Source organism: Paramisgurnus dabryanus, chromosome 3 (genome assembly GCF_030506205.2).
Source record: "Paramisgurnus dabryanus chromosome 3, PD_genome_1.1, whole genome shotgun sequence".
Taxonomy (NCBI): domain Eukaryota; kingdom Metazoa; phylum Chordata; class Actinopteri; order Cypriniformes; family Cobitidae; genus Paramisgurnus; species Paramisgurnus dabryanus.
The window spans coordinates 23,392,829-23,408,208 of record NC_133339.1 but is presented as its reverse complement, the minus strand read 5'-3'; the positions used below and the strand labels follow the sequence as shown (position 1 = coordinate 23,408,208).

Sequence of the window (15,380 nt, the reverse complement as noted above, 5' to 3'; positions counted from 1 at the left end):
ATGAGAAAAATCCTGCAAAGTTTTTCTCAAAAAACATAATTTCTTCTGGACTGAACAAAGTAAGACATCAACATTTTGGATGGTGGTGAGTAAATAATCTGGATTTTTCTTTTAAGAAAATGGACTATTCCTTTAATGTGAGAGCATTCTGAAAGTGTACTCATAAACACATAAACTGAATGTGTTATCAACATGTCAGTTTATTATAAGAAAAAAGACCTTGAAAGCCAATGGGTTTACAGCTGGGGAAACTGGACTGATTTTAGACTGGTTTAGTGTTAATCAACATGTGCGTTGTGAACTCTCCGGATTTTATGTTGCAGCACTCGTTCACTTCTCCACATGGACTGTTTGTTTACAGTGTCGCGTGAGCAGCTACACTGCAGGTTCGACTTCATTTGGCGCTAAGCAGACCTCTTGGTGATGTCAAAGTACCGCGAGAGCGATTCAAAGCAGATTCTTCCATGTGATAACTGGAATCGCTCTCGCGGTACTTTTCTGTCACTCGCCTGTGGGTTCTTGTGGTGCCACACCAGTCTGTTCCCCAGTCACTTTCGCGCCGCCATAGTTTGATTTCATACGCCGATCGGATCGCGCAGTTGGAAGTCAAACACACCAAATCTATAACGTTAGCCTAATATGTATATGCATTTCAAACCGCTAAAGTAGCAAGTGTAGCAGGCTAATGCTCAGTGCTTCACATCTAAATAATGACTAAAAGTTTGAAATGTCACAAAACCATGCTGTTACGCATCATCACACAATTTTTAGTGGGTATACGGATATCCTTGACAATTCCTAGTGGGTATATGGCGTATACCTGCGTATCACGTAGACTACTGCTGCCTTCACGTGCTATGGGAAAGATGATATTTTCCATTTGTGAACTGGTATTTACCAGCGTGTTGTGTTCAAGACAAGTGCATTTTCCATTTGTGAACTAGAATTTACCAGTTTGCTGCGTTCAAGTGCATTTTCCATTTGTGAACTGGTATTTACCATTGCTTTTGTTGTCATTCAACCTTTCACGACGTTGCTGCTGCTCTCCGCCATTTTGAAAAGGTCAAAGGTAATCTCATCTCGGCAACTCGGGCATCAAAATATTTTACGAGTTGCCCAGTGGAAAATACCACATGAGGGGTGTTCATGTGCATTTTCCAAGTGGGATTTTGGTATTTACCATAATTACGATAGCACGTGAAGGCAGCATCAACTACTGTTCGGTTTGTGGTTAGAACCACTTTTTGGTACATAAAATGACATCCTTCCTCAAACCCTAACGTCAGGCAACAATGGTTTAAAAAGCATACGAAAAAAATAGTATACACCAATACTTAAAGTGACATTCTAACGCATTATAACGCAAACAGCAAATCTAACCCCAAACCGAAACGACAATTGTTTAAAAATAGAAAAAACAGTTCACTAACCAATACGTGAAACTGACACGGAAAATAAATGCATGGGACGGGCCCGTAAAATGGTGGAAATACATGCCAATGCCACGCAAAACTGAACAAAATAAGGCGTGACTATTTCACAGAAATTTGTGAGATCAGGTTGGTATTTCAGAAGCGGGAGGAATTATGATAATGACCGTTAATTGTGTCCACGTCAACAGGCTCAGGAAGTAAACTATTCCCTACAATCTGTGTGTTTGTTGTAGTCCAAGAAAAGAGATTTACTTTGGAAATGATAACTCACGTCATCGTTTACTTTGGGGTTTGTACCTTTTGCATATCGTTAACATGTACTAATAATACACACTTACATACCAAAGGAAACGTAAAATCGTGAATTGGACCCTAGTTGTGCTTTAAATATTTAAAAAAATATATATTTATATGTTATATAAATAAAACTATTTTAGCCTAAAGTTAATCTACCTATTAAAATATCAAGATTAGACAAATAAAATATTAATTCTTATTTCATTAATACCTCAGACATAAACGTAATTGGCTCAGGACTAAGGGGGGCTGTGTCCCCCTGCCCCCCCCAAACTCCAGTTATGATTATAATTGCTGTTTTTATACATTTAAAAACAAGACAACAAAATCACATGTTCAGACCCACCACTTTCTCTTTATTCACAAACAAAACAGACAATCGTTTAGCTTCACTGACTGATTCTACTTGGTACAGTTTCAACTTGATAAATTTATCAAAGTGGACCACATTTGATATCTAGCACATCAACACATCTTTAGGAGCCAGTGCATGTTGTAAACTCATTTACAGGCAACAACTAAACAAACAAACACAAAACTTAACACTACAGTGAACGGATTAATATAAAGATGAATTTAGACTGTTGTCCAAAGGCAATTGAAAAATACAGAAACTAACAAGAATACAATTCAACATTAACTTAAACTTACAGCAAGATTTTTGTGTGTGATGGTTTGCGAGAAATGATGCGAAATGAGATATCTGTGGTAAATCAGGTTCATTTGTTAAGATTATCTGGATTGTTTGTTAGGATATGCGAGATGATGTCATAATCAACTGTGTATGACAGGAACTCAAAAAGTGCTTGATTTAAGTGGCAATACACTTTTAAAAAGGCTGGGTTATTTTCAAGCCAGCATTGGGTGAAAAAGGTTAACTGTTGTATTATATTAAACCAGAATATATTTATATTTGACCTAACAATGGGCAGCATTTTGGGTTGAAACAACTCAGCTTGAGTTAAATTATAACATAGGGGGCCGGCACGTCCCTTTTTGACCCAACGCTGGGTTAATAATAACCCAGCATTTTTTTAGAGTGTACAATCTGTTGTTAGGATGTGTTCAGGTACAACATAAAGGATAAAATATGTATAAAAAACAAAACACTAATAACTTAAGAGACTGGGAAAAACGCAATCAGAAACAGACACATACATCACTGATGCTGTGATGGAAAGGAAATGTGGATAATGCTATAATGTCATTATATTATTTAAGCAAATGTACAAATATTTCTGAAGCATTACATAGATCTGCATCATTATAATTTATGCAAAAACATATATTCTGTCGAGGAGCATATATGAAGGAACTTGGGAGTTATGAAATCATGTGTTATAAAGTTATACAAATATGCTCTGCAATCCTAACTCAGCTTCTATCATTCAAATGTAGTTTACCTGTAAATTATTCCATTTACATCCTGATGTAAAACACCTGAGAAATTTTGAGCCTTCACAGTAATGATAAAATCTGGCTTTTATTTCGATCGGCTCTGTTAGTTTGGAGGTGTTGAAGCTCGAAGAGAAAGTGGGTGTGATTTAGTCATCAAACTTGCCCTCCAGTATGTTGTCAAAAGTGAAGGGCATAAACATGAAACCCTGTCCAGTGTAAAACTTATTCTGGAACTCCACCCTACAGAAATAAAACAGAAGGGGTCAGCGACTAAAAGCATATATGAAAGAAAATTGTATCTACAAATAAAACAGCCACATTCATATTTTCAGTGACACTGTAGCTCACGTCAATATTTACTAGTGGCCACATGCACACAGCAAAATGGATTTAAAGGAAAATTCTGTGGTCATATTTATTATAATTATGAAGATATGAATTTAAAAGAACTGCACTCAAGGTATAGATTTAATTTGTATAACAAATTAGTGACTCGACACGTTAAAAATTAAAGCCACAAACTTGATCATTGCATTTTGTCTTTGTAGCTGCAGTGTGTGTGTGTGTGGCCACTGGTAGGGGGAGACAAAGAGTCGCTTGTCTTTTACTAGTAGTTACCTACAATACAGTAACAAAAGGTGAGATTTACCAGTGCAATCTAAGAGCGTGTAAGAAGGCCGACAATCCTTCCATAATCAACAGAATAAACACGGTCAGTGAAGCAAAAGCGGCAAAGATGAACGACAGAACAATGAATCCGGCAAAATTCCCAGAGGACAAGCCGATGTGCATCACCATGGACCACAAGACCTCAGAGAGCTCTGAAACAAAAGACAAATGATTACTGTACAAATATTACTGTGCAAATTTACATCTACACAAACACGCACAGCCACATTTAAATATTATATTGGTGGAATCAGCAAACGTGTGTGTGTTACTTACGGGCGTGGGCCAGACTCAGCGCCCAGAGCCGTAGATAAGATGCAGTGTTTGAAATACAGCCCAGGCAGAATTCAATAGTGTGAATGGCTTGATGCACCGCTTCATCTGCAAAATTAAACTGAAGAGAAAGACAGTGCAAAACAAGTCGTTCATACGAATGAATCAGACTTTAATCAGAAAAAAAAACAAATCCCACTCCTAGCTCAATAACAGCATAATTATAGCGGCCCTGAATCTCACAGGCCAAATAACAAACTGATTATCAGCCGATACAAGAACACATCATTTGGTGCGATATATCAGAATCACGCTTCATTATGGCTTGTTGGATCTTCCCAGTTTTAAAAATTACAGTCTAGATTGGGATCTAAGGAACATTTCATAGAGATGAGAACCTTCACCAAACACCCACTAAGAGAGACTAACTAACACATCCACGTTAACACACAAACACAACAGAACATGTACATACACACAATCTAGAAATGACACCAAACAGAGCAAGAAACTTCTTACCACTTCCTCTTCGGATTGCTTTGAAGGGAATCGGACACATGCACAGACAGACACACATATAGGGTTAAAATAGGGTTAATGACAGTGTTAGAATCTGTTTTAGAGAAAGTGGGGAGAAAAAACAGTAAAGTTCACAGAAAATACAAAGACCTGACAACCAGCGCGATAGTGGCCCAAAACAGTCGTGCACTTATCAATGTCATTTTTGATAACATTCTAACAACATTTTTCAGGAAGATAATGCAAGCATTCAATTTCAAGGAAAATATTGTACATACAAGCTTGTCTGTGAAATCCAGGCTAGAGTCTTAATCTAATGATGAGATTTGGGGCATTACATTACATTGATTTCAATCTTTGACATGACCTTACTCAGTCAATATTTAAGATATCAAGATTAAAATATTACAGAATGTACATTATGTAGTATGATTTTATGTAATAACAGTAAATCACAAAAAATGACTTATGCTTGGTTTTCACAGACTGGGTCACATATGAAGAGTTTGGTTCCAAAACGCAATAAAGGCCATTTTTGAAAAAAATGAGTTACTGCCAAAATCAGTATTGTATCAGGTCAGTATTTAAAATTAAATTCTTAATTTTACGCAAAATCCAATATCCGCTTTGTTATTCTGTCATCTTTTCTCCCTTTTTTCCCAAAACGCAATAAACGCCACTCCTCCTTTTCTACAGAATGCAATAAATCCGTCCACAAATTACAGCGCACCATTCCACGCAATGTAAACAAACAATGGTGGCGCGTTGAGTACACGGAGTCCTAGTTTTCCTCATCTACTTTATACTTCGTGATCAACAAACAAACAAAAACGAAATAATACTTTAATAGCATTTATAAACCTGTGGTGGCTTTCTGTGACGGGAAAGAAATGTAAGCCATCAACATCTAATAATTTACGCGAGAGGCACTCGGGAGACGATCGCTTGTTCTCCCGACAGCATCTAGCTTCTCTCGTGCTAACACATTGACCCCATGGGATCTTATGAAAAACTTTCCATAATTTTACTCAAAGTCAACGAGAATCACAGCTGATCGCTGTGAAAAAATGTTAAGTGATGACGTCAAGTATAACCGCAGCAATGACAGTGTTCCTATTATGACAAAGTAAGTGTTTTGATTAATGCCATTAATGTTTATTTTTTACATCATTGAGTACAACTGTTCAACTTAATGAATTTAAAATGGCAAAAATGAATGCACATTTATACATTGATTGAATAGATTCATAGAATTTTGAAAAAAAGTGTCATGGATTTATTGCATTTTGTGGAAAAAATAATTTGTTTTTATAATAAATCTTTGAAAATCAAGTTACGGATTTGAATTTTTTATGTTTTTATAACCTAAAGATGCTATGTGAAAGTTTGCAACAGAAAATAGTGGTTTTCATCTTGTCACTTTCTTGGTATAGAAAACACGTTTTTACCGAAATTTGTCAAAATGGATTTATTGCGTTTTGGAACCAAACTCTTCATATATTCCATGTTTAAAAATTATAGAACTATAAATATGCTGTTCAAAATGAAGAGAAAACATTTGAACAAAGTATTTTCTCTCGCTTGTCTACCTTAAACAAAATATCAATATGCATTATATCTAGAGCTGGGCATAGATTAATCTAGATTAATCTCATACAAAATAAAAGTATTTTTTTGCATAACATATGAGTTTGTTGTAATGTGTAATAATTTTGTATGTATAAATACACACACATTCATGTATGTATTTTAAGAAACATTTAAATGTGTATATATATTTATTTATATTTTTATATATTCTAAATTATATATAAATAAAAAAAATATATTTAAATAAAACATTTCTTAAATGTATATATATGTATGTGTGTGTGTTTAAATATACATAATATTTACACACATCACAAACTCATATATTATGCAAAATATGCTTTTATTTTGTATGAGATTAATCTAGATTAATCTATGCCCAGATTAATCTAGTTATAATTATATCTAATTATATCTCATGTCTATCATTAAAGGTAACCACCATAGTTTTTCAATATTTGACTATGTTCTTACCGGAACTTAGACGAATGAATACATCCCTATCTTTAATCAATGCATGCACTTAATCTTTGTACAGTGCGTTGTGAATGTGTTAGCATTTAGCCTAGCCCCATTAATTCCTATGGCTCCAAACAGGGATGAATTTAGAAGCCGCCAAACAGTTCAATTTTTTCTCTATTTAAAGACTGTTACATAAGTAGTTACAAGAGTAAGTATGGTGGCACAAAATAAAACTTTTGTTTGGAGCCATAGGAATGAATGGGGCTAGGCTAACTGCTAACACATTCAAGAAGTGCTGTACAAAGATTAAAAGTGCACGCATTGAAAAAAGATAGGTATGTATTAATTAATCTAAGCTGAGGTAAAACATAGTAAAATATTGAAAATGGTGGTGTTTTCCTTTAATAAGGAATCTTTAGGCATGTCATGATTCAATTTTCATTCACGGAGTAACGATCTGATGATTCACGATTCATCTCAATTATTCAGTGACTTAGTTTGAAAAGTCATCTATTTTTAATTGTGACCTAAGTGAACAAACACTTTTTGGGACCACTGAAAATCTAAATAAGATAAGCAATGCTTATAAATGCCATAATATATATAATCTCTCATAACCCTTGTTTAAAAAGACTCTCACTTAGCAAAGTGGGGAGGGGGTTTGTTTAGTGTTTTGAGGGAGGTTGTTATGGGATACGTAGGCGGTGGGGGCACAGAGATGGCACTTTTTAAAGGGACTGACCCAGTTGAGCATTGGTATGTAGATCACAGATGCAGTGAGTCACAGAACGGAATGCCCACTGACGACCCCACTGCCAACTGTGGCTGTTTTTGGCACCCATGTGGAGTTTGATACCAAGTGGGTGGTAGCAATTTGCTCGTAAACCATACCAAAGTAATCCACTTAAATTATGCTTATAAAACTTTGGGTTATTCTGATAAACACATATGGAAATAAACATACAAACATGCATCCAGCAGTCTGGTCAAAAGGAGTCATTCTCTATATAAACAGACTATTGTGAGACTGCACAATGTAATGCCATAAAGAAGTATCTTGGGTGTAGGCATGTGTGATTTAGATTCTAAATTAATTATGGTATAAATATGGATACAAATTTTTTTTTTCTAAGTAACATAATAAACCATTGAGCGCTGTATAAAAAAATCTAGGGTTACACAAAAAATTTGCATTTAAAAATGTATTTAAAGTCCCTGTAAAGTCCATCTTGAAAATTGCTTCTAAACAAATTATAAATGTTAAAAATTAATTGCTGAAACATGCCACAAATAATGTAAACTATGTAGTACTGAATTGCAGAGTTAGATTGTTAAACAGTTTTAACAATTTCTGAGTTCAGTTTTTTTTTATGTGGGCCTAAAACGCACTTGAGCCCCGGCGCATGGCCCCTAACACAATAGTGAGCATCCATTCATGTTGTAGTTGTATTTAAAGGTTAAGAGAGATGTCAGCTTTCTGGGGTGCGAGTGGGCGGGGTTTCAGCGAGACAGCGGACACGTCTCCACTGCTTAATAGCAGAAAATGATGCCTTCTTTCCAAGATTTTGATAACTTATTTATTTGGTGTTTTTCCATCATTCAAATTTGGTTGGGTGTTTAATTATAGCAACACATTTTTCTGTGGTGTTACAAATTCAGAACACATGTAATATTTTACTTTACAGGGACTTTAATTATGTATTATGCTGCGTTTACACCAACCGCGGTAGAGGCGTGAAACGCGAGTGATTTCAATTGTTAAGTGAATTGTAAAACTGAAGACGCGTTGACGCGTGTCAGGAGGTCCCGCGGCGCGGAAAAAGGCGTTCGGAGCGACGCGGAAGACGCGTTTCCGCTTCTTTCGCGCGTGAAGCTCGCGTGAATTGAGCGTTGTGTGCGGTACGCCCGAATTGTGCTTTTTGTGCATTTTGCGGTTCACGCAAATTTGCGGCTGACGCCCGAGTTAAAAAATTTGAACTTTGGCGGAATTTTGCGCCGCGTTAACCAATCAGGAGCCTGCTTGGTGCTGTGGTGGCAGCCCTGCCCGAAGTCACTCATTCAACCAACGCTTGATATTGTCCGTAAGCAGTCACCCGGAGCTATACGACACAAGTTCTTATTTCTATAGAGGAGACAGGAATAAGAGGGCACTCACACTATCCAAACCAAACCGCACTCGGGTGCGTTTGACCCCCAAAGCCTGGTTTGTTTGACTAGTGTGATCGCTCTGTTCCGCGCCCGAGCGCGGATTGGTTAATCGCGCCGCGGCCAGGTTGCAGAGGTGGGCCGGAGGGCGGTTCACTTGGGCTCAGGCGCGGAAGGCTGTGGTGTGAGCGCAATTAAAAAGATGAAGACGTCAGTTGCGCGACCACTCACCTTCATCTGCCTCCGTAAAAACCTTTTGATGCGAGCAGCAGGGTTACATGAATGTCCGAGCTGCACACGTGACAGATCAACTAAGCAATATGATGACATGTGAGAGGGCTGTCTGTAATTGCGCACCAAACGACTCCGAATAAAAAACACAGACTTATCATTACAGTGGGTTCCAGTGTTAAGAGAGAGCTTTACTTCCTGCTTTTTTCAAAACAATCGCATCTTGATTACAAAAGCGTGCCCGTACTCGGATCGTTAAAATGTACAGTGTAAGTGCGTGCACATGGGGGAGTAGGGAGGGGTGACAATCGTGCTGGGGCATGGTTTGGTTTGGTTTGGATAATGTGAGTGTGCCCTAAAAAGGACCTCGCTTGGAAGAGTGTCAGTGAGGACATTGGGCAACATGGTAAGTTGTAATACACACTTCACTTTTGAGTCACGTAATGTTTACCGACCCGCGTCGTTTATTTTCCCCCTATAGTAAGGTTACCAAATACAAACTGGTAACTCTCTCGATAAATGCAACATCAGTCATCTTGCAAACAGACAACCGCATAGCACTTGCCCCTCTCACAAGAAGCGGAGTTTACCTCTGAAGCAGAGTTTGTGATGCTTGCTTTAACTGCGCGTCTACTCCGCTCTACACGCGCGAATGCATCCAAATTGTTCAAGCGGCAAACCACGCGGTAGACGCGATTTTGACGCCTGAAACGCGGTTGGTGTAAACTCAGCATTATGACGTTTTGCTTATTTTACATTATTTTAAAGGGGACAGAGAATGAAAAACCATTTTTACCTTGTCTTTGTTGAATAATTGTAGTCTACCCGCATTCACAAACATACAAAAAGGGCAAGATATGCTAAACATCTCAGTCTCATAGAAATTCCTCTTTTAAAAATGTCAGGCAGAAAACGGTCCAATCTGAAAAACTGATGCTTATGACATCACAGGCATCTAACTGCCCCTCCACTTTAAAATAATTGGCTACGTTTTTGAGTGGCAGCAAAGTCAGCCAATCAGTAATGAGATTGCAAGTTAAGCCAGTAGGGGGAGCCAAATAGGTGCAAAACCAATTGTTTAAAATCCCCCACCCTAATAGAGCTATCTGAGAGAGGTTTTAGGAAGCTTTTAAGGCATTACAGACCCAAACAAAACATTTTTTGTCTACATGTCACATCACAGAACAAGGATAAATACTCCGTTCAATCATTCTATGTCACCTTTAAAGCACAAAAAATGCTGTAGAGGAGCCTAGTCAGAAACCTGAGCTTATTTTGCCTCATATGTAATTTAAAGCTTTGGCCAACACCAAGGACACTGGCTACAGGTTATGATAGAAAGACAGACAGGAAGTCTCCTCACCTCAGGCTCTTCTTCTGTGTTTTGGGCCAACTGGTCATGTTGGATAATCCCGGCTTCATCGTCCGTAGGGCCATTACCCACACGGATTCCCCCAAAGTTATGTGTTCCCTGTAAGGAAGCCCATGGAAAATAATCATAATATACACAATAAAAGTCATCACAAAAACCTCCATGTATAAAAAAAAAATTGTGCTATACAAAAAAATCTATAAATAAAAATGTCATATCGTTTGAATTTTACTTGGTTACGGTGTGTGAGTGTTTTAGATACAGTAAGTTCTTACCAGGTTTCTTCTCCAGAGATGCTGCCTCCGCATAACTAGCGTCTTTACTATGAGCATGCACGGCACACAGGCGAGAGCTATGACAACTAACAGAGATTGAATTACCATCTAGAGTTAGAGAAAAGAGAAAAAAATTTATTTTCATTGTGCTTTTATCATATTATGACATCACCTGGCCTCTGTGTCTACCTGTCCCGTGTATAAAGGTTTGTTGGTGGGATCGTTGTAGTTGAAGAGGAACATGTTGATGAAGGCTATAAGCAGACTGGGGGCGTCTTTTGAGGTCTTGGCATCGTAAGCTGTCCACTTGTAGAAGACGATCAATACTAGGTATCCAAACAGAGAGCTCATGAAGATGATCTCAGGAATAAAGCCCAGAAAGATGTTCAGATTTTTCTTAAAGTACCTTCACAAACAGACAAAAATACATTTAAAGCTTTAAATTTAAATACAGACAGCATGAAGTAACCTATCGAGTAACTGGTCGGATGTGTACATGTGATTGAAGAGACTGAGAGTAACTCCAAACAGCATATGAATGACTCCCAGAATGATGGACATCTTCATCTTGAAGGAGTTCAGAAACGTCAGCTTGTTGGTGGCAATGTTCCAAATCTGTTGGGGAGGAGAAACAATTATATATTTTGACATGTAGTGTACGCTTCTTAAAAGATCATTCTTCTTGATGCTTACTGGGTCAATGCCGATAGGATAGGGTCCACCAAACACTCCTGGCACAGCCGGGTCCAGCTGTAGTATCCTGTTGTCTTCTAAAGTCTTAAACCTAGATGATTAAAAAAACAACAACACCCTAATCTGAATGAGGAGAAAGAATCACTTTTCTGATTATGAAAAAACAAAAACAAATCAAAGAGTTCGTCAGATGTGTCTGGCTTTATATAACATTAGCGCATTGAAATGTACAACTCACGTCCAGTTGTCTCCTGTAAACATGGGCCTGACGCTCCAGCCTGAGCCGAAGACATTGAGAGATTTGGAGAAACAGTCGTTGTAGATGATTCCAGTATACACAGAAAACAATCCCATCAGGAGAATAATGTACCGGCCCGCAAACACCATTTGAAACATCTTGAAAGATAAATAGATGGACAACAGTGTGGTTTTTACATTTACTTGGCATTACCAATTATCAAATGATATGAACTAGTGGAACAACAATACATTCTGTGATCGATGAATGAATGGATAGATGAATGGGTGAACTAATGGATACCTCATTTTCATTTTTCTGGGCAATTAGTCGTCTCTCTCGCAGTACGAGATAGAGTGCAGCACAGACCATGAGGAGACCGTGGCCCAGATCACCAAACATAACCGCGAACAGGAAGGGGAAGGTGATGATGGTGTATGGAGCTGAACACAAACATGGAGAATGAGAAATCGTTTCCCAACGAACCCAGAAATAGCTAGAATGAGCTATATATCTAATCCTCTTAATGGTGGGGCTGTGATAACATATGAAGAGTTTCGTTGCAAAACGAGATAATTTTTCAGAAATCTCGTTTTTTGGTTGTGCATTCCAATTAATATCAATTCAACTGCAGTTATTTTGTTTTGATTTAAACCTTCATAACTTAAATAATACAGCATCATAAAACAAAATAATAACATGTTAACATAATAATAAACATGTTTTGACAAAAATGTTAAAAACAGAGTTATCTCGTTTTGCAACGAAACTTTCCATATGTTAAAATATAACTTTATTTACACTAATTTTGTGCTCCAGCTGTTTCCTTGGCCACCATTTAATTTTTTTTATTTTAACTTAACCAGGCTCGACCAATAACACACTCTCCGTGCACGCCATGCATAGAACTGTGGTACAGGACAATGAAGGTATCTCAGGAGACAGGAAGTAAACCCAACACTGGATTCAGACATCCCTTGACAGCAACATTTTAAAGCTTTCAGACGCAGCCATTGTTAGTTTGCTTTACATTCTGTATGTATTTTTATATAGCTCATTTAGTCAAGTCTTTGTCCGAAGAAATCCTGGAATGTTCATTGTGTGGATGTGAGGGTTACCTGGGTTGATCTCCCGGTAGTTGCCGATGCCATAGGCATCAACGATGCTTTGAAAGCCAGAGGTGAACTTATTGGTCTTGTTGTAGGTGGGTGGCGTCTGTTTGGTTTGCATTCTGTTCAGGATGGATGGAACAGTGGATCCACTTTTTTCCTGAATAAAACAGGCAGATTTTTTCCATGCATGTAAATAAGCATTACAGTTTTTCTGTGCAGTGGCTTACCACTTTTATTTGTCTATGCAATGATAAACTGCTTTCGTACAAATGCCATCATATTTACTTTTTAGTTGATTTTTTGCTAAACGATTAATGGTTACAGTTTCAGTATGTGAATTTTGAAAGTTAGATTCATACATCATCCGAAAGCTAAATTAATAAGCTTTTCAATGATATATGGTTTGTTAGGATAGGCCGATTTGAAAATCTGGAACTTGAGAGTGCACATTTTTTTTTAAATATTAACATCTGATCAAGTCTTTACCATGCATATTAATAATAAAAATGATTATTTTAACGCTCCCTTCTGGCTTACAGCTGTAATGACGTTATTGACTGAATAGGGAAACTTTTCCCCCATGAATGCTTTTCCCTAAAAAACAAACTTGAATAGGATATCCCCTAGGAACGTATAGCACAGCGATGTTTGTAGGTGAGATTCTGGCAATTTTGATCGTGATTTGTCTGCATTCAATCACAAAAATATAGTTTTGATATATTTACAGTAGGACATTTACAAAACATCTTCATGGAACATGATCCTCGCATAACATACTAATGATTTTTGGCATAAAAGAAAAATCGATAATTTGGACCCATGCTATGTATTTTTAGCTTTTTCTACAAATATACCCGTGCGACTTACGACTACTTTTGTGGTCCTGGGTCACATACATGCACATTCTCTCTATATAAGGAGCTAAGATTGACGCTTTTCCATTGCATAGTACCCCATGGGTTGGGTCAGCTTACTTTTGGGGGCTTTTCCACTGGGTGCAGTACGTAGTACCCGATAATTTTTTAGTACCACCTCGGTTGGGGTTCCAAGCGACCCGAGCTGATACCAAAACGTGTCGCAAAAACACTGTAGATCACTGATTGGTCTGAGAGAATCGTCACTACTAGCGTCATCGCTATAATGTAAAAGATTAGCTTTACCTTCATGCTAGCTTGCGCTGTCTTGAGCAAACATGTCATCTGTGCTCTGCTATGAGTTCCCAAACACCCTTTTAGCGATGAAAAACATCCACAGGTTGAGAATCAGGAACACCATTTTTTTCCAGACTTGCAGTTTTTGGCAGCACATTCGTGACACGCACATCCGCATATATGCTTAAATGCACCTTAAATGAAGCACAGCGGAGCGTGTCAACTGACGCCTCGGGTGTTTGTACAGAAACCGTCATGCGAGAGAGATGTAGTGTTTAACGCGATGTGCAAACATCTTTGTGGTGGTCAATATTAATTTTGTGGCGGACTGAGAAATAAATGAATGTATGGGAATGTACAACAACGTTCTCACTTGTATGATGTCACAGCAGTAGGCACCCCAAATATAATGGCACGCCTATAATCCCTCCCACTCTGAAGTGATACTAAACTCGATGGAAAAGCTAACCAAGCCAAAATGAGGTGACCTGACCCGACCTGACCCAAACCAAACCGTGGGGTACTATGCAATGTAAAAGCGCCATAAGAAGCAAAAGCCATTAAATGCTACCTCCTTCAAAAATGAGATAATAATATAAACCGAATGCTCTCTGCACATATTATACATTCTTTAAATATGTTCTCTTCAAATCTTAGCCTCAGGCCATTCAGAAATACCAGATGTTGGCAGAATACATTAAGAGTCTGATAAAAAAAATGCTAATTTACAAGGGTTCTGCATCTTAGCTCTTTATATGTACCTGAGCGTATTAACCAAAATCTATAGCGCGTTTAAGGGCGTGTTGAGGCAATGTGTAAGACAGCTGGTATTAATAGCTACTAGTTAAATCAGGCATGAGGAAGAATACCATGTGTAAGAATAGACTTTGAACCAGCACATTTCTGAAAATACTGTTTGCACACAAGGAATCTGCTTTTTACCAATAAAAATGCTTTACAAGGATTATAAAACAGTTTCCACCAGGCTGCGAGAATCCATATTTAGGTCTCTGTAAATCCACTACTATATTACCTATATATAACCTGTATTAACCCCATAAATGCAGACAGAGACAGACACAGAGAAACAGAAGGTGAATCTGTGCAACTTAATCCTCTTAAGCTGTACTTGTTACAAGGTTAACATTCCAGTGATCTCTGAACCCTACACTACAACCTATCACGACATGAATTGCAGGTATTACATAAAAACTTTTCCCTCATCACGTAAGGTGTGAGAATTTGGACCATTCCTAACACCATGCACCATGCACAAACGTTCAGCAGTAGGTTATGAGAATCTTAAATCTACTGCTAAAGCAATCATGCACATACTGTATATGTTGCAAGCATGCCACTCCTACTGCTGTGAATATGAGAAGCCTTAACCTATCCTTTAATTTAGATCACATTGAAAAGTAAGGGAGCAGATGGGAACAGCCATATCTCATCCATCTTTTCATCCATTTATCCATCAGAGCACGGCAGAAGTGATGGACAGAGCCCATTTGTGGCGCTCTGA

General features: G+C 37.9%; 1 protein-coding gene across 6 annotated transcripts in view; it reads right to left on the bottom strand.

Annotated features, from left to right (window-relative positions):
- Window positions 1-2,058: 2,058 nt before the first annotated feature.
- Window positions 2,059-15,380, bottom strand: part of atp6v0a1a (ATPase H+ transporting V0 subunit a1a) — a 29,037-nt gene continuing 15,715 nt past the window's right edge. For 4 of the 6 annotated variants that reach the window (XM_065273130.2, XM_065273134.2, XM_073813911.1 and 1 more), the window contains 12 exons: window positions 12,714-12,864; window positions 11,899-12,038; window positions 11,596-11,753; window positions 11,358-11,448; window positions 11,161-11,279; window positions 10,854-11,070; window positions 10,665-10,772; window positions 10,381-10,488; window positions 4,590-4,607; window positions 4,074-4,191; window positions 3,778-3,949; window positions 2,059-3,368 (listed from right to left, as the gene is read on the bottom strand). In XM_065273130.2, the coding sequence (XP_065129202.2) occupies window positions 3,275-3,368; window positions 3,778-3,949; window positions 4,074-4,191; window positions 4,590-4,607; window positions 10,381-10,488; window positions 10,665-10,772; window positions 10,854-11,070; window positions 11,161-11,279; window positions 11,358-11,448; window positions 11,596-11,753; window positions 11,899-12,038; window positions 12,714-12,864 (1,494 nt within the window). In that variant the 3' untranslated portion in view covers window positions 2,059-3,274. The remainder of the gene's footprint in view (window positions 3,369-3,777; window positions 3,950-4,073; window positions 4,192-4,589; window positions 4,608-10,380; window positions 10,489-10,664; window positions 10,773-10,853; window positions 11,071-11,160; window positions 11,280-11,357; window positions 11,449-11,595; window positions 11,754-11,898; window positions 12,039-12,713; window positions 12,865-15,380) is intronic. The other 2 variants (XM_065273133.2, XM_065273135.2) reach the window with 1 other exon arrangement.